Source organism: Rhodamnia argentea, chromosome 2 (assembly GCF_020921035.1).
Source record: "Rhodamnia argentea isolate NSW1041297 chromosome 2, ASM2092103v1, whole genome shotgun sequence".
NCBI lineage: Eukaryota > Viridiplantae > Streptophyta > Magnoliopsida > Myrtales > Myrtaceae > Rhodamnia > Rhodamnia argentea.
In genome coordinates, this window is record NC_063151.1 from 5722050 (window position 1) to 5736305 (window position 14256).

The 14256-nt window shown below is 40.8% G+C and overlaps 1 protein-coding gene across 1 annotated transcript; it reads right to left on the reverse strand.

Annotated features, from left to right (window-relative positions):
* Nucleotides 1–1212: 1212 nt before the first annotated feature.
* Nucleotides 1213–12410, reverse strand: LOC115755678 (receptor-like serine/threonine-protein kinase SD1-8). Its single transcript, XM_048275181.1, has 14 exons — nucleotides 11117–12410; nucleotides 10870–10998; nucleotides 10624–10748; nucleotides 10319–10529; nucleotides 9973–10210; nucleotides 9745–9895; nucleotides 9344–9648; nucleotides 3352–4691; nucleotides 3005–3130; nucleotides 2763–2887; nucleotides 2477–2687; nucleotides 2119–2356; nucleotides 1890–2040; nucleotides 1213–1744 (listed from the first exon to the last, which is right to left on the reverse strand). The coding sequence occupies exons 1-14, from the start codon at nucleotides 12393–12395 to the stop codon at nucleotides 1436–1438; spliced, it is 4938 nt and encodes a 1645-aa protein (XP_048131138.1). The 5' UTR covers nucleotides 12396–12410; the 3' UTR covers nucleotides 1213–1435.
* Nucleotides 12411–14256: the final 1846 nt, after the last annotated feature.

Below are 14256 nucleotides of genomic sequence, written 5' to 3' on the forward strand. Positions count from 1 at the left end.
GCGAGGGAGGAGGAAGAAGTAGACGTCGTGCACCGAACATGGGAGCAAGCGCGCGCGCGCGAGAGAGAGAGAGAGAGAGAGAGAGAGAGAGAGAGAGAGAGAGAGAGATGGTCGGTTGACTTGACTTAGCTGAGGTGATTGGTGGGTGAGGATTGACTTGTGGGCCCCACCCATCAAGTCACAATTTGAAATTTGTCCTCTAGTACATTAATATAGGGGCAAAGAGGTAATTTGGCATTTTAGGATTAAACGAATTTTTGGTTCAACCGACCGGGAATATTTTGGTCTTTTCACAAGCTAGGCTCAGTCCGGACTAGGCTTAGGCGTGAGGATTAAAAATCTTAAAACGCAATGACTATGATTTTGAAACATAATCTAAACCGATCGACACTTTGGCGAACGTCCAAAATTCATTCCTTAATTCCTTACGATCCGAAATTTTATACTGATTGGAATTCAACATTAACCCCTTTTTTTATTGAATTTCGGCATCTACAGTGGTCTAATTTCTAGGGTATCACAAAAAGCTCAAGAAATTCATGAGATATTTCGTTTGATTTCGTTAACTATGTAAAGCGCTAGTCCAAGTAGATGGTCCAAATAGGATATTACTAGAGAAGAACTCGTGCCATGCGCGGGCTAGAAAAAAAGCTTCCATCTTTTATCGGTTAATATGAACGTGTTATCCTAAACACTCTTTTTCTTTGCAATGCAAATTCTCTTTGTAGGAAAAATTTAAAGTAAAGTCCCGATTAAACTTTCTTTCCACACTTAGAGAATGACTATAGAAAAAGCTAGAGAAGTTCTTCGAGTTCTTCTTCTTCTTGAATTAAGGGGACAAGTCTATCTATAGATTCAGAAAATTGAAAAGACATGAACTCAAGAGTCATGTCGGTTAAGTCCACGTTTGTTGAGCTATTAACTCTTAATAACAACACTATCAGAAGCGTAAATGCAGCAGAACGAAGAGCCACGCTAACTCAAGTGATACGTGAATTGAAGCGACATGTTCTGGCAATTGTTGAGCCACTAATTTTCGATAGACCTTTTGTGATCTTGATTTTAGTGGCACTAATGCAGATTAACTTCTTTTAACATCTCCTCTTCTAATTGCGGGGAGCATAAAAGAGTTGAAAGGGAAGAGAATCACTAAAGTTTGCGGAAACTGTTATACAGACCATTGTATCGGACTTTTAGTTACGTGGCCAGCTCTCCAACAGTGTACTTTATATTTATCCACTCTTCATTTCTATCATTGCTCTATTGGTTACATAATCCCACTATAGCAGTATTGACAAGAGGCTTTTCCTTTGATTTAGTATGCAAGAAAGAAAATCTAGACATGCAGAAATGACATTGTAGGACATTGAAATGCGAATTGGGTGACGTTTTTCTCATGTCCGGGATGAAACCTCAATAACGGACGATGGAACGTCTACCGGGCTTCTGGCATTGTGATGCTCATCAAATTGTTTGTATAATGATCTTCTCCCGTTGAAGCCGAACTCGAGTTTTCCGTGCTTCTTTCCATGTAGAAACCTGGTTGCTTAGGTTGAGGCAGAACCGTTCCTTCGCTTCCCGGAATGGAAGCGACCGTGGACATGGCTGGCCCGTCTACGGGGAACTTTTGGATGCACAACAACCCGACATGGATGCATCTTTCTACTTGAGGCTCGTCGGCAGAATCGCACAATGTTTTGTCGAGAAGTTCCAAGGCTCTGCCGTGTCTCCAAAGCAACCATGCCTTTGACAAATCAAATTACACGATTAAGCTAGCTTGCTTGTCATTGAAAGAAGAAACTATGTTAATATAATTGTATGAATCAGACAAAGACATAGTAACATGCACCAGACAGCTCAAGCCATGTTCTCTTCTAGCACAAACTTACGTGCCCAAGAAGGTTGTGGTGGTGGTTCGGATGGGAGAACCCTCTATTCTTTTTGCCGCTTATAATCTCTAATAAGAGCACTCCAAAGCCAAAAATGTCGGATTTCACGGAGAACTTCCCATCGAAAGCGTACTCTGGGGACATGTAGCCGCTGCAGTAAGCACATCATTCATGCATTAGTTCTCTAAAGCACTAACTCGAGCACTCCTGATAGATAGTATGAACTTACTAGGTTCCCATCACTCTGCTAGTTTTTGCTTCTTTCTCATCGCCACGTAAGATCCTAGCCAAGCCAAAGTCCGAGATTTTAGGATTTAGGTTGGCGTCCAGCAAAATGTTGCTCGCCTTTAAGTCTCTGTGAATAATTTGAAGTTTTGAATCTTGGTGGAGATACAGAAGTCCTCGTGCGATTCCCATAACAATGTCGAATCTTCTTTTCCAAGCCAAGGAGGAGCTTTTATCCCGATCTGCAAGTCACCAAATGACACAAAAGCTTCAAATGACCGATCTTTGAACTACTTGCTACGTCTGTTTCTTGTTCAAGCAATAGAGCTCATGTGAACAGACCGAGATGAAGAGGGTCATACCGAAAATGAAATGATCTAAGCTTCCATTAGGCATATATTCGTAAATTAAGATTCTTTCGTCTCGCTCAGTGCAGCAGCCCACCAGTCCTACAAGATTCCTGTGCTGAAGTTTTGCGATCAGAACTACTTCGTTCATAAACTCTTTGAGACCTTGTCCCGAATTCTTTGACAGCCTCTTCTTCGCTATTTCTTGATCCACCGAAAGATTGCCCCGCATAATCATTATTCCAGTTATTTCTTTGCCTCTTTTGCATGAACACTTAGCCGCAGAATGTACACAGGTTACCTTGTAGACAGGGCCAAAGCCACCCTCGCCGATCATATTCCTCCAAGAGAAATTGTCAGTAGCAGCAGCGATCGTAGCAAAATCATATAACGGCAAGTCCAACTCGTCTTTTCCACTTCTCCAACCTAATTAATATAAAAATCAGACACAACAGAACTACAATATGACATAGGCTTACGACGTAAATAGATCACAGCCTCTTCAATGAAAGGAAACTGGATTTGGTTGATAAATAGGTTTACCTCTCTCTTTCGATCTTCTTCTCCCGTAAATAACCCAAATTGCCGCGGCCGTAATGAAAAGTCCCAAAATGGATGGAATCCCTATGATGATCAATCTTTTCTTCTTGTTGGTACTTCGGATTGCATCTAGATAGAGAAGAATGGAGTACATTACTTAATGTTACCTAAGATTCTGTTCCATAGGCTAAGGGTCCGGATTCATGATCATATGGGAGGAAAATAAAGACAATTAAACAAGCAAAAACAAATTACAAGCGATAAGAGTATGAAACACCAAAAAATCACAATCCAACTAGACTAAAAAGTCTGCAGCAAAATCAGCTCTGCCAGTTCTAAGATGCACCTACCTAGTTCGGAAGTCGGTAGCCGTATGAATATATTCTGCTCATAATCAACTCCTGGAAATTCTCTAAGATCAATTATGTCGCCAAACCACATTAGGCAGCCACTACCTCCTCCTCTAACATCCGAATTAGCATAAGCTGCACATGAACAATTCTTCAAGCACTCGGCCTTGCATTCGTCTAGGCTCATGTTCTTGTCTAACCGGAAATCTATCGTGTCGGGTAGTTTCACCCCGGAGAGTTTCAAGAAGCCCTCTCCTTTCGAACAATTAAGGGCTAGTATTCTCACGCAGCCCGAAGACCGGTTAAGCAGGTCCCATTCTTCCGGCGACTTGGGCGTATACCCTTGTAAGCATTCACATATGGGAGCCTCATTTATTCTGCAGAAACCATTGGAGCCACACTGGGCATAATTGTCACATAAATCATTTGGAGTTGAGTACATAATATCCCATGTAGTGCTCCCATTCGTATACACAAGTCGCCGTAGTAATCCAGACTGGTTTAAAGTGACTCTCGTAACGACTCCATTCAATAGAGGCTCATACACGAAATATATCTCACTCGCGTTGTAAATTAGTGCAGGCTTGGAAACCGAACTTGGTGCCATGGAAGCACCACCGAATTGAACTCCATTCCACGGTCCCGTCCGATACTTTATTCTCGAATCCGTCGAGACTATTTCCCATTGTGGCAACCCCCGTCTGTTTAGTCTGAACATATAGTCTCCGGGGGAGGGATCATCTGCGCTTCTCCGGGAAGTCAGGTAACTCTCTAAACCAGTTGCCAAGTTCCGCCCTATGTTCATACCGGCTAATTGCGTATCAGATGGGTAGTTGAAGCTCTGCCATGAATATTCATCAGAACTCGAACTGCTATTTCCCCTAAGAACAAGATTTCCCAAGTCCAAAAGCTGAGCAACCTGATTCCTAAGTGTCCCCGATGAATTTGAAGACCAAATGACACTCTTCGACTGGTTTAGAAGAACAAGTGCTCCATCATTAGTAAATGTGAGAGTGCCATTTGAATCAGCGAGCGGATTGCTCCTGTTGGCAACCCACACGACTGTTTTGGGAGTGATCTTGTACCATATCCCCAAGAACCTGTTCTTGGAGCTGCCAGGAGAGAAGAACCCGAGCTCGAAGCTTTGGCCTGAGGACACTAGCGTCTCTCCATCGCTAATGGACTGGCCTGAACTTAACGTGTCACCTGCATATGACAGGCCTAGAACTGAAAGAAGAACCATAAAAGGGTACAAGAAGGCGAAGAGAGGAAGCCGCGTTCTCATTTCAATGCCTTCCAATGACTCTCTCGTGCTCTTCTTCCCCATATCCACGCCTTCACTGACGCAATGCAACCTTAGGATGATTGCTTAAGCTGTCAACAATGTTTAGATACGTGAGAAGGTAGACAATACATCTTTAACCCATTTACTTTAGGGACGGGCAATTGACCGTAGCAAAAGGGGAATTCTTATGGTAGCCTTGTTTGACTGGTGGTCTACATCATGCCATGTTACTTTATTAGTCTGACATGGAGCTTCCACAAAGTCATAAAAAACTGGCACGTTAACTTCAGTCTTTTCAGTGATCTGGGTCTCTCTGTCATGTCGTTTGATGGCCTAATGAAAAAACATTGCTTCCTCAGGCTCAAGTAGATTTACCATGTTTTCCATAAACTTGTTTTGGTTTGATGAAGTATATTTTCTGGAGCTGCAACTCTTTCAGAGAGCAAAGCTGGTAGCAACAATCGAGGGAGAAAGTATATCATTGATGGTGAAGTACATAATAAATGTCAAATTATATGGGCGATATGATATGTCTCATGTCAAATCTCTGTCCCTACTTCCTGAGGAAAACCTTGTTCATCCTCAGTCAATTTTCTAGATCTGACCTGGTCGGTTCAATTCTGTACTGCAATCCGTGCCAAAGAATTTTCTGCATATGGAGAAACTGAGCTATGCTCATGGAGGAAACTGACTAATGTTCTTGCAGCTGCTAGCCCAAACGGTGATGAAGACTGAAGGAACACGTTGATGACTATTTCTTATTTTGCAGCTGAGGAGAGATGGTCAACCATTCCGTGCCCAAAATATCGTCAATTGAAGTCCATGAATCCTTCGGCCGAAAAGGAAAAAAAAAAAATCTATGAATCCACCTTAATCGGCACAATGTGTAACGAGTTTCGACTCGGGATTGTATGTGCAATCTCTTGTTGATTTCCATAAGAACTGTATGGCATTATCATGGACTGAATTTCACAAAACCCCACCAGAGATACGCTTATCAATATGTCAAGTTTTCATTTTGTAACTAAATTTGGCGCACGACTAGTCGATTAGCTTCTCATTAGGAACTGCAAAAACAGAAGATACTCTTGAGAATTTTGGGTGCTAAGGAACACTACAAGTGCCAAAACTTATATACAGCGCTCACTTTAGTGCCAAAATTTTCAAAACGATCACTCAAATACAAATTTAAAAAAAAAAAGATCATTTAAGTGTGAATTTCTTTTAAAAACGATCACTTCAATGCCAACTCCAATTTCACCTGACGTGACTTGTCAGAAATCCGACACGTGTTATTTTTAATTAATATTTGAGCCGACGTGGCTCAATAGAGTTAACACCGAAGTGATCGTTTTTTAAAAAAATTGGCATTTAAATGATCATTTTAAAATAAAGTTGGCATTTAAGTGATCGTTTTGAAATTTTTTACATTGAAGTGATCATTTTTCAAAAAATTTACTACTTAAGTGACCGTTTTGAAAGTTTTGATACTAAATTGAGCCGAAAAACAGCGGAAATTGGCACGATAAGCAGCTGGTCATCACTGTTCGTCATGCGCGCTTGACTTCGAAAATTCGTTTCGGGCGAACCATGAGTCTAAATCAAGTTCCCTAAAATTCTAAAGCTTCACCGCATCCTAAGCTATCAAAGCCCAAATATTTCTCAACTTAACAACTTCTAAATCGAGCCTTGCAATTCAAATTTTACTTCATTATGAATTTGAGCTCTAATTCTGCTAATTATTTCGATTAAACGAATAGAGGACTTGAACTCTTACCCGACATTGCGAATCGAAATAAATTCGACTTGACGAGACCTCCGTGGAGCGTACCCACGAGCCTTTCTTTCCCTTGTTTTTCCTCTCAGGCGTGCCCTCAACCGTGCTCTCCTTTTCCCCTTTGATAAGAGAGTCCACTTTACTCTCTCTCTCTCTCTCTCTCTCTCTCTCTCTCTCTCTCTCCCTGTTATTAAATATTGCCGGTCACCTCCTTTGTTGACCAAGACTAAGGGAGTTCCAGTTCCACATCTTTCTTCCTTTTGACTATTCAACTTCTTTACTTTTATTCATCAAATATTTGCTTTCTGCACCCTTAAAAAATATCGTGCTCAAAAGTTACGAAATAAAAGTCGCCGAATTTAAACTTACCTCAACTTTCAAATGGATATATTACGCGAACAAGCGATGAAATAACAAATGAATAAAATAAAAAATAATAATTTGAACATCAAATTTACGTGATCACGAAAAGGGCAGCAACTAAAAGTGATGTAATGGAGATTGTAAGTCATATTCGAGTCGGTCAAATACTTTCAGTATTTCAATAACTCAAGCAGTATTTAGTCTCGCAATTCATTATAAAATAATTTATCAATCTCATAAAGGAATTATGCAAATCTTAATGCATGAAGATCACGATGCACTTCCTTTCGGAATATATATCCACCATCTGCTGAAGAAGTCCCAGATTGGTCATTGGTCAATGAAAGAAGTCCCTACCTTTGGGATTAGGAAATAAAAAATCAACCATGACTTGCTCTTATTTTATTTCTTCTTCCTCTTCTTCCCATTGGGCAATAAAGGGCACAATAACCTGCCTTTATCTGGGTCCGCTCTTCACGGTCAAACAATAGTAAACGAAGAAATTTTGCCGTGTATTCCCTTTTCCTTGTTCATTCGCTTGATTTCCGAAGAAATTCCAACTTTCGGACTTTATTTATTTATTTTCAAGATTCAGACTTTCGATTTGGGCTCAAACTCAAGCAGCATTGCTTGCGTCCTCCTTCTATTCCCACATAACCTCTCTCTCTCTCTCTCTCTCTCTCTCTCTCTCTCTCTCCATGTTGTTTTGGCATTGGGTCTTCCTATTTGTTCTCAATAATCACGGCTAATCGTGACGTCCAGTACATGTAAATCTTCATGCTAGGTTTCTTTCACATGAGAGAGCAGTCTTTCTAGCATGGCTCGAAGAAAGTAAGCAGTTCTCACAGAACCTCTGTATATGTCATTCATCTTCCTATTCAAAGGAGGAGTACCATGGTCATCATTGATAGTCAGCTAATAGAATTTCCATCTAGACCATTGCCTACATGACCAGCATACAGATGATTACTCGGATGCAGGTATGGCACTACCCCAGTGGCGTGAACTGTTGACCACGAAGCTAGATTCTTCCAGGGCAACAACCAACTGGTGCAGGACCCTGAAACATCTGAAAGAGCAAAGTTGACTGTGCATTTGTGGAAATGTTCCTCGATGTTTGGAAGCTACGGTGGGGCTCCCGTTATTGACTGCTTGAACGCTTGAAAATAACATAACCGTTTTATTGTCGTCCCCAGATACTGATGAGAAATAATAGAAGTTATCTTTTTAAAAAAAAAAAAAATTGGGGTAGTAAAAGTTATCTCGAAAGTTAAAAAGGAAGGATAACGAGTCACTAAAATTATCATGTCTTACCACTTTTGTTATAACTTTATCATGATAAATTATGTATCTATCCATATATCATCATTATTAACATTAAATTTGCTGCCCATTATGTGATAGGAACAATCTTAGGAGTTCACTATTTAAGTTGTCAAAGTATCCATAACCAAAATTTTTTTGTTAGTATCGAGTCTCCTTCCTTCCTCGATTAAACGCAATTATAGTAAATAATAACTACAACTAACGCGCATGACGCACGCCACCTGCGTCTTCTTGTATGGAATTAGAATAGTTTTCATTTATGCTTGGATTTTTTATTAGACCCGTGGTCAGTGTTAAATTCAAGTTACACATTCACCATTTAATGGTTGAAATATGAAAATTTTAAACAACCCACGCTTGTATGCAAGATTTATATGCTCTTCGTACACTTGTGCTCTCACTTTACATATTTATTTAAACTTTTCGGCTGGACATTCACCGTCGAATGGGGCTGTTTTTACACTAGATACATTCAGTATGAACTACAGACACACTATGATCTACTGATCTGAACTGAACTCTCTAGGTAATTGATCTTTTATAGATTGAAATGGCTTACTAATTAAGGCAACGGTGATTTCCACATTCCAATAGAGTTAACCAAATTCTATCCGGAATTATTAGTTTATAGAAGAGGATGCCGGCACACGAATTCAACATGTGTGTTCATTGCTCTAGACCATACAAAAAGCACAAGAAGCCGAGCAGCGACCATAAACCTAAAGAGCTTCAACTTCAAAGGACATGGAGTTATCACCAGAAAGTCCCCACTAACTCTCTTTTTCGATTATAAATTAGTTAATGATAGAAAAATATGACTCGTTCCAATTATTCTGATTGTCATCGATTATTTCGTGAAATAAACTTTGTTTTCCTTCACATACCTAAAAGGCTGTTATACTGGCAAAGTCTTAATGTTTGTACTGTAGGCATAGTCTATAAAGGAAGGATCTACTCGTCCTTCCCCAAGAAGTCATATATCGTTCGTAAAGAAGATATGATTCCTCACATGCATATGAAACTTCCAAAGAACATAAATCATACGTTAAACTGTCACTTGAAGAAGGCAAACAAAAACAGATCTAGAAATTTGATCACCCCTCTGTGGTCAATGATATTTTGGACCTGCATACATTGGATCTTACACCAAACACGCAAATGTAAGAAGTCTTGGACACTGAATGATATAAGCTATGGAGGGCATTGGCCCGATCTATTCGCAATCCCTCACAAAAACGCACTACCGACCATCCAACGTCGTCGTCGTGACTGCATTAACACTATGGAGTTCTTCATGTGTCGGGGCCGTGCTTAAGTCCATTGAATTGCGTTCCATAAAGAAACCGGGCTGCTTAGGTCGAGGCAAGCTTGCACTTTCATTCCCTAACATGGCGACTACAGAGGACATCGCTGGTCTATCTTTGGGGAACTTCTGCACGCATAACAAGCCTACATGGATACATCTTTTCACTTGAGGTTCCGCCGAATCATACACGCACCCGTCAACAAGTTCCATGGCTCTGTCTTCACTCCATAGCAACCATGCCTGAAAAAAAAAAAAAAAACGTCACATCTTGGGCTTAGTAATGCAGTCGAAAAGGAGATAAGGGAGAGAGAACAACATCTGGATCTTTTCTCTTACATGTCCGAGAAGGTTATGGTGATGATTCGGGTGGCAGAATCCTCTGTTTCTTTTGCCACTTACAATCTCTAACAAAAGCACGCCAAAGCTAAAGACATCGGATTTCACAGAGAATTTTCCGTCGAAGGCATATTCAGGGGACATATAGCCACTGCGATGACAAGGTATTAGTCTTCTAACATAATATGCAGTCCTATTTATAGATTCTCTGATAAGACAAGTTCTTACTAAGTTCCGATGATTCTCTTTGTCTTTGCTTCTTTCTCGTCAGATGCAAAAATTCTTGCCAACCCAAAGTCCGAGATTCTAGGGCTAAGGCTGCCATCCAATAAAATGTTGCTAGCTTTGAGATCCCGGTGAATTACTTGAAGTTTAGAATCATGGTGTAGATAGAGAAGACCTCTCGCAATCCCGGCGATAATGTCAAAACGTTTTTCCCAGTCTAACAACAAGCATCTTTCATGATCTGCATATGCAGATAAGTATAGTTTAGTCAACCAGAGGAATCCAGTTCGGTGCACAGATTGCTTCATGGTCAAGTAACATCTTTGAATAAAGGGTCTGGAGGCCTAACCAAAGATGAAATGATCCAAACTTTTGTTTTGCATGTACTCATAGACCAAAATCCTTTCCTCCCTCTCCATGCAACAGCCTAGAAGCCCCACGAGATTCCTGTGTTGAAGTTTGGCTATCAGAATTGTTTCATTCTTAAACTCTTCAAGACCTTGTCTTGAATTTCTTGACAGTCTCTTCACTGCTACTTCTTGTCCTGTGAGAAGATTTCCCTGCGTATTGGGGTTTTAGGTACACATGTTAGACAATGACATATCATCACTCTGTTTGCAGTAACTTTGTCTTGGAATATGCATGGCTCATCACCTTGTAAACTGGGCCAAAGCCACCTGCTCCAATGAGACTATCCTCAGAAAAACCATTTGTAGCATTAACAATGGTTGCCAGATCAAAAAGTGGCAAATCAACATCTTCCTCCTTGATTTTCCAACCTGAAAAAGACCGGTTACTACAAAAAAATCTTTGTCGAAACATATGTTAACCTCATAAAAGGGTCTTAAGGTCTCCTTGTATATTCTGGAGGTGTACATTCATAGAACCAGTTGCTCTGACCTTTGCTCTTTATTCTGCAATTCCAGATTCGACGGCAGTACACCATGGCCAATAGAAACAAAGCAGCAATAGCAGACATCAGTACAGAGATGACCATCCTTTTCTTCTTAGCAGAATTATGAAGGAAATCTAGAGTAGAGAAGACAGAGAAGATTAATGCAATCTTCTAGGGTGCTGTTCCTGAATAAGCTGGTTAAAAGATAAAATGTCGAGAAAAAAAAAGAGCAATGATTGGCAAAATAAGCACCTAGTTCAGATTTTGGTAGGCGTATGTAGAGAGTTTGCCCATAGTCATCTTCTTCGTACTCCTTAATGTCAATTAGGCTTCCAAACCACAGGATGCAGCCACTACCTCGTCCTCTAACATCTGAATTAGCATAAGCTGTACATGAACAGTTCTTTAAGCACTCAGCCTTACATTGCTTGAGGCTCATGCTCTTGTTCAACCAGAAATCTAAAAGGTCAGGAATTTTCACTTTTGCAAGTTTGAGGAACCCTTCTTCCTTTGTACGATTTGTTGGTATTCTTCTCTTGCATCCACCGGACGAAATAAGGAGACCCCATTCTTCTGGAGACTTCGGTACAAACCCCTTTAAGCAATCACATATCGGAGCTCTGTTAACTCTACAGATACTGTTGGCTCCACAATTACCGTAAGCATCACATGGATCGCTGGGTGACGAGTACATGATAGTCCAGGCACTGCTTCTTTTACTTGCAACAAAGTACTGGAGCGACCCGGAGTGATTCATTGTAAGTACCCTTGGGATAAATTCGCTTTTTCTGGCTTCATATGCAAAAAAGATCTCATTTTCACCATAGAAGAACACCGACGTGGTCACTGCATTTGATCCCACTGGAGCACCACTGAACTGTTTTCCATTCCATGGTCCTGACCGATATTTCTTGCTGGATCCTAAACCGACGAGTTCCACTTGGGGCAACCCATGAATGTTCAACCTGCAAGTATAGTCTCCAGGGGAAGGATCATCCATGCTTTTCCAAGAAGTCAGACGTCTTTCTAAACCGATTTTCAGGTCCCATCCTAATTTCATACCAGGTAGTAGTGTGTCAGATGGAAGATCAAAACTCTGCCACAAATAGTCATCAGAATTCAGATTGTTATTCTCTCTGAGAACAAGATTTCCAGTGTCTAAGAGCTGTGCAACTGGATATTTCAGGACCCTGGACATATTCGAAGACCAGACGACACTCTTTGATTGGTTGACAAGAACCAGATCTCCATCACGGTCAAACGTGAGAACTCCATGTGAATCAGTGAGTGGATTGTCCCTGTTGGCAACCCAAACAACTACTTCCGGAGTGATCTTGTACCATATGCCGAAGTACCTGTTGTTGGAGTTGCCAGGAGAGAAGAAGCCGAGCTCAAAGCTTTGGCTTGAAGAGACCAATGTCTCTCCATCTTTCATAGACTGGCCTGAACTTAATGTGTCAGCTGCAGCTGATAAGCCGCAGACTGGCAGGAAGATGATGAAAAGGCAGATGAGAAAGGTAGGCGCTTCCATGCCTAAACTAGATCATGCATGTCACATCCCGATTCTCCGAGAAAAAGGGCATGATACGGCTGTCCTTTTGAATCAAAGGACGCAGTCTCAAACATAGCTCGAACTAAAACTTGATATCGAAATATATACCTCCATATATATTTGATAAAAAGGTCACATGTCCACAAAAATTAGAGCTCATCTACTATAACCAAAAAGATAAACACACATAGCTTTTCATCTAGCTCGAACTCACCAACTATATACAACTTATCCAAAAATATATCCCCACTATCCAAAAAGTAGTCTAGCAGCTAACGTATGCTCGACCCTATTTGCAACTCGCCGATAAACCTGAAAGACAAAAGAGATAACGGAGTAAGCAATCACAGCTCAATGAGAAGTACAATATCTTCTAAGTGGATCGAAAAATCACTATGCAATCGTTAAAGTAAGTCAAACAACAATTCATAGTAACAACAAACTATCAATGGCTTAATCCATTGATTAATCTCATTAAACCAACTTTCGATGGTCCATCCATCGAATAATCTCATACTCATCATCAACTATGGCCACATTTAACGCCGTGACTAGGCGACCAAGTTTACCCCTCTTGGTTAGGTCTACCACCCATTTTAGCCGGTGGTTCGGCTCAATGACGTCTTGACAGTGTGCATCCTACCCCCATCTCAGTGGGTTTTAATCATAGGGACATGAGCATTAATCACAATACCAACATCTAGACAATCACAACAATCCAGCTTAACAAACCAAATACATAGCCTTGCTCAGAAATATGTTTCTCAATCAGCATTTCAGTAAAACAATCGTCAACAACCATATCAAATAATCAAAGGGGTAGTAATAGTTCGATCCAGTTTATGCAAAAATAATGCTCGAAACGTCACCTTACTTTACCTTGTCAAGAAAATCAAACCACAGTACACATGCTCATCTTTGAAGCATGAGTTTTATAAATTCTTAGAAGATAAAGTACATCTCACTTTAAAAAGTCGCAATCCAACCTATCGTAGTTACTCGAACCGACTCATCCGAATCCCTATCCAATATATAGAAAAATGGATCAAATCGAGTAACAAGTCATCCTAACGTACGACTTAGCTAAACTACACTTATTTAGTGACAAAACAACGATTACGCGCCAACAGGAACTTTTCCCTAACAGAAATTCAATGATGTCTGCTAAGGACAGCTCGCGCGCCAAAACCGTTAAGGCCATAACTTCCTCCATCGAACTCCGTTTCAAGCCATCTTACTGTCCACGCGAAGCTTGTTCAACGTACTACAAAAGTCTCAACATAGCCAACCTCAGCCGATAACTGGAAACTAACGAAATCAGGCCTCGAAGTTTACTATTCGCGCTGTACTGTAGCGCACCAGAATTGAAAATCTTATTTCGGGTAAACCGTAGTGTCAAATTAAGATCCGTCGAATCCTACGGGTCCATAACATCCTAAAGTTTCATTCCCAAACAAAAACGCAGCCAATCGCCCATGAGATCAGACACAACAGCCCAGTTTCCCCAAAAATCCGAATTTTGTCCTAAATCCGAAAAAATCACTCCAATAGGAGGGACGAGAGCTGCGAGCCCTTACCTAGCGCTGCGACACATAGTGAAATGAATTCGGCGAGGCATTCATGGCAGGTGGCGCGCGCATGCGACTTTTTTTTTTCTTTCTTTTTCCTTTCCTCCTCTCTCCTTTCCCTTTCCCTTTCTCTTCTTTTCTTCCTTTCCTTTTTCTATTCTGGTCGTGCAGCTTAAAAGGGGTGGCCGACTGCCCTCTTTTATTTTTTTTTTTTTTTTTTTTATGGTGGGTCCACCACCTTGATTGACCTGGTCAAAACAAGGGCCAAATAT